At 37.0% G+C, this 2,668-nt stretch overlaps 1 protein-coding gene across 1 annotated transcript; it reads left to right on the top strand.

The window, feature by feature from the left end:
* Positions 1 to 379: 379 nt before the first annotated feature.
* On the top strand, positions 380 to 2,585 carry LOC104991349 (proteasome subunit alpha type-4-like). Its single transcript, XM_010843804.1, has 4 exons — positions 380 to 646; positions 1,017 to 1,105; positions 1,572 to 1,702; positions 2,192 to 2,585. Exons 1-4 carry the CDS (start codon positions 549 to 551, stop codon positions 2,336 to 2,338), a joined length of 465 nt encoding a protein of 154 aa, XP_010842106.1. The 5' UTR covers positions 380 to 548; the 3' UTR covers positions 2,339 to 2,585.
* The last annotated feature ends 83 nt before the right edge of the window (positions 2,586 to 2,668 follow it).

The following is a 2,668-nucleotide window of genomic DNA, read 5'->3' as shown; positions in this document are numbered from 1 at the left end:
GCTTGATTGGGCACAGTGCCAGAGGAGTCAAGGCTGTAGGAGAGCCGGGGCAGCCTTCAGGAAACGGAGGATAGATAAAGAAAATGCACTCTCCCAGTGAGCCTAGCCCTGGGCTTCCTTGTCAGGCTCAAAAATATCCTGCCCTTCGGGTCCCTTCATCTTCACCCCCATCAAGTGAGGCCTTTGAAAGTAAGAATACTTATTCCCAAGAATGTGAAGTAGTCTGTCTTCCTGTCTGGCTAAACATTTTTCTTCCTTGCGGTTGAATCTTCTTGGGATTTACCCTAGCTTCCTAGTGTTTATTCTGTTGCCCTGTTCACAGGGTGGTGATGGTAAATGCATCTGTTGTGAAGAACTCAAGGGTGCATTTTTTATCTTATGTGTTGAATGACAACAAGTTGAAAGTTTCCAACAAAGATAAAACTCATGTAGTTTTTGCCTGAAGGGTGTAGTACCTGTGAGTAAGCATGGTGAATTTCTAATAGAATTTAGTGTATTGTAAAACTTGTAAAATACCTCTGGCAAGCATCCTCCCTAATTACAGATAAATGTCTTTCTTTTCTGCAAGGGATATGGCCTGTAGCGTGGCAGGCATAACTTCTGATGCTAATGTTCTGACCAATGAACTGAGGCTCATTGCGCAAAGGTATGGTCATAAATAATTGATATGTAAAGTTAATTTTGATGTTTCTAAGAAGAATGCATTTTTTTTTTAAAGATTAAAGTAATTAAAAACCTATTAACTGAAAATTACAGTTTATTTCTTTAACCAAACTTGTAAAATATTTGGTTGGCCAAAAAGATCATTCATCTTATGGAAAACCTGAACGAACTTTTTGGCCAACCCAGTATTGTTTACGGTAAGGTTATTCAGCGTTGCCATACCCTCTGCCTTCCCCCTTCAGATTACAACTATTATGTTGTCCCCATGGCAGAGATATTTTTAAAAGGATATTTTGCTTAGAGTGTGTAGTGTTTCAGAGAAAACTATTAATATGCCAGTTTCTTTATCCTAGGTATTTATTACAGTATCAGGAGCCAATTCCTTGTGAGCAGTTGGTCACAGCACTGTGTGATATCAAACAAGCTTATACACAGTTTGGAGGTACTGAAACCTTTGGAAATTTTATTCCCAAGAGTTAAAACGTTTTATGAGTAATAACCTTTTTGAAACAGTAAAAAGAAATTGAAAATGAAATAAGTAGACACTTTTCATACATTCCAGCTTCATGAACTAACTGGCTTCTACTATGTAGACTATCAAACATTTTATTAATAGACTACTGAAAGGCCAAAATAACATGTTAAAATCAGAAAACAAATGACTTTTTACGTAATAGTAATGGTATTCAGCACTGGTCATCTGTGTATTCCCTCTCCTCACCGCATCCAAATCCTAGAAACAAAAGTGGAATTTCTGATGGAGCTTATCTGTGGTGGCCAGAACATGAGCAGTTTATGAATGCTTAACTTCACAGGAGAGGGGTTAGCCACATTCACTGAGCTCAAGTAACCATAGTGATGTTAAATTTAGAGTGTTGATATGTGTGACTTTGTTTTCTCTGTTAAAGGAAAACGTCCTTTTGGTGTTTCATTGCTTTACATTGGCTGGGATAAGCACTATGGCTTTCAGCTCTATCAGAGCGATCCTAGTGGAAATTATGGAGGTTGGAAAGCCACATGCATTGGAAACAATAGTGCTGTGAGTATTTTTGTGTTGCTATAAAAATCTAGCAAAAGGTCTAATCACTGCCATAATTACAAAGTAGTGATGAGTGTAAACAACATTTTAAGGTAGCTGCAACAAACTTAACATGATATGAAAATCTCCGTGATTTCTATTGGTGATAAAGTCACAGGTAGTACTAATACTGCTAGGATTTATTACCTACAATAATAATGAAAGGAAGTACCAGTTTTCAGTTAGAAGTTGTGAAAATAAGATCTAGTTTTTTGGGGTTTTTCCCACAGAATAGTCACAGACTCCCTGAATTCTGTCACGGATCCCTGGGGTCCATTCATAGATCATCACCCTCCCTCCTTCACACCCCTATCCCATGTCTACCCTCCCTGCCATCGAAATTGTTTATATTGGTTATAATGCCAATAATAATTTGGCATTATTCGTGTTCCTAAAAATGTACAGTTTTAAAGGAAATTCTCTGTGTTGATTCTTCTTTATGTTTTATAGGCAGCTGTATCAATGTTAAAACAAGACTACAAAGAAGGAGAAATGACTTTGAAGTCAGCACTTGCTTTAGCTATCAAAGTCCTAAATAAGACCATGGATGTTAGTAAGCTGTCTGCTGAAAAAGGTAATTTATGTGCGCTCCTATAATTTGTTTGTTTAGTGAGAGAAGTAATTGAGTGGCTCTTGTGTTAGGCCTTTAACATGTTATGTAGTTCATTGAAACAGCAGCCTTTTTAAGTTAGGTGGCCTTATAACCATTTCCTAGACTTGACCAGGGTCAACATTGACAAGTTCTAGAGCTACAATTCCACATTACATTCCAAGCTTAAGGATTTGAGCCTGAATGTTCTCAATCTGTAATTAAATCTAAGCCATCCTATTTTATCTCATCGACTTCTTAATGATAATATCTATGCTCATGTATATACAAACTAAAGAATATGAAAGAAAGTTACATATTTATATGTGTGTGTGTGT

This window comes from Bison bison, unplaced genomic scaffold (genome assembly GCF_000754665.1).
Source record: "Bison bison bison isolate TAMUID 2011002044 unplaced genomic scaffold, Bison_UMD1.0 scf7180017486936, whole genome shotgun sequence".
Lineage (NCBI taxonomy): Eukaryota > Metazoa > Chordata > Mammalia > Artiodactyla > Bovidae > Bison > Bison bison.
This window is presented reverse-complemented; position numbering and strand designations above follow the sequence as displayed.

Bases quoted from the DNA above. Each gene is read 5' to 3' on its own strand.
- LOC104991349 (XM_010843804.1), top strand. From the start codon at position 549: ATGTCTTTCTTTTCTGCAAGGGATATGGCCTGTAGCGTGGCAGGCATA. The intron at 647-1,016 runs GTATGGTCATAA...TCTTTATCCTAG, and splicing joins CTGAGGCTCATTGCGCAAAG to GTATTTATTACAGTATCAGG. The intron at 1,703-2,191 runs GTGAGTATTTTT...TATGTTTTATAG, and splicing joins GCATTGGAAACAATAGTGCT to GCAGCTGTATCAATGTTAAA.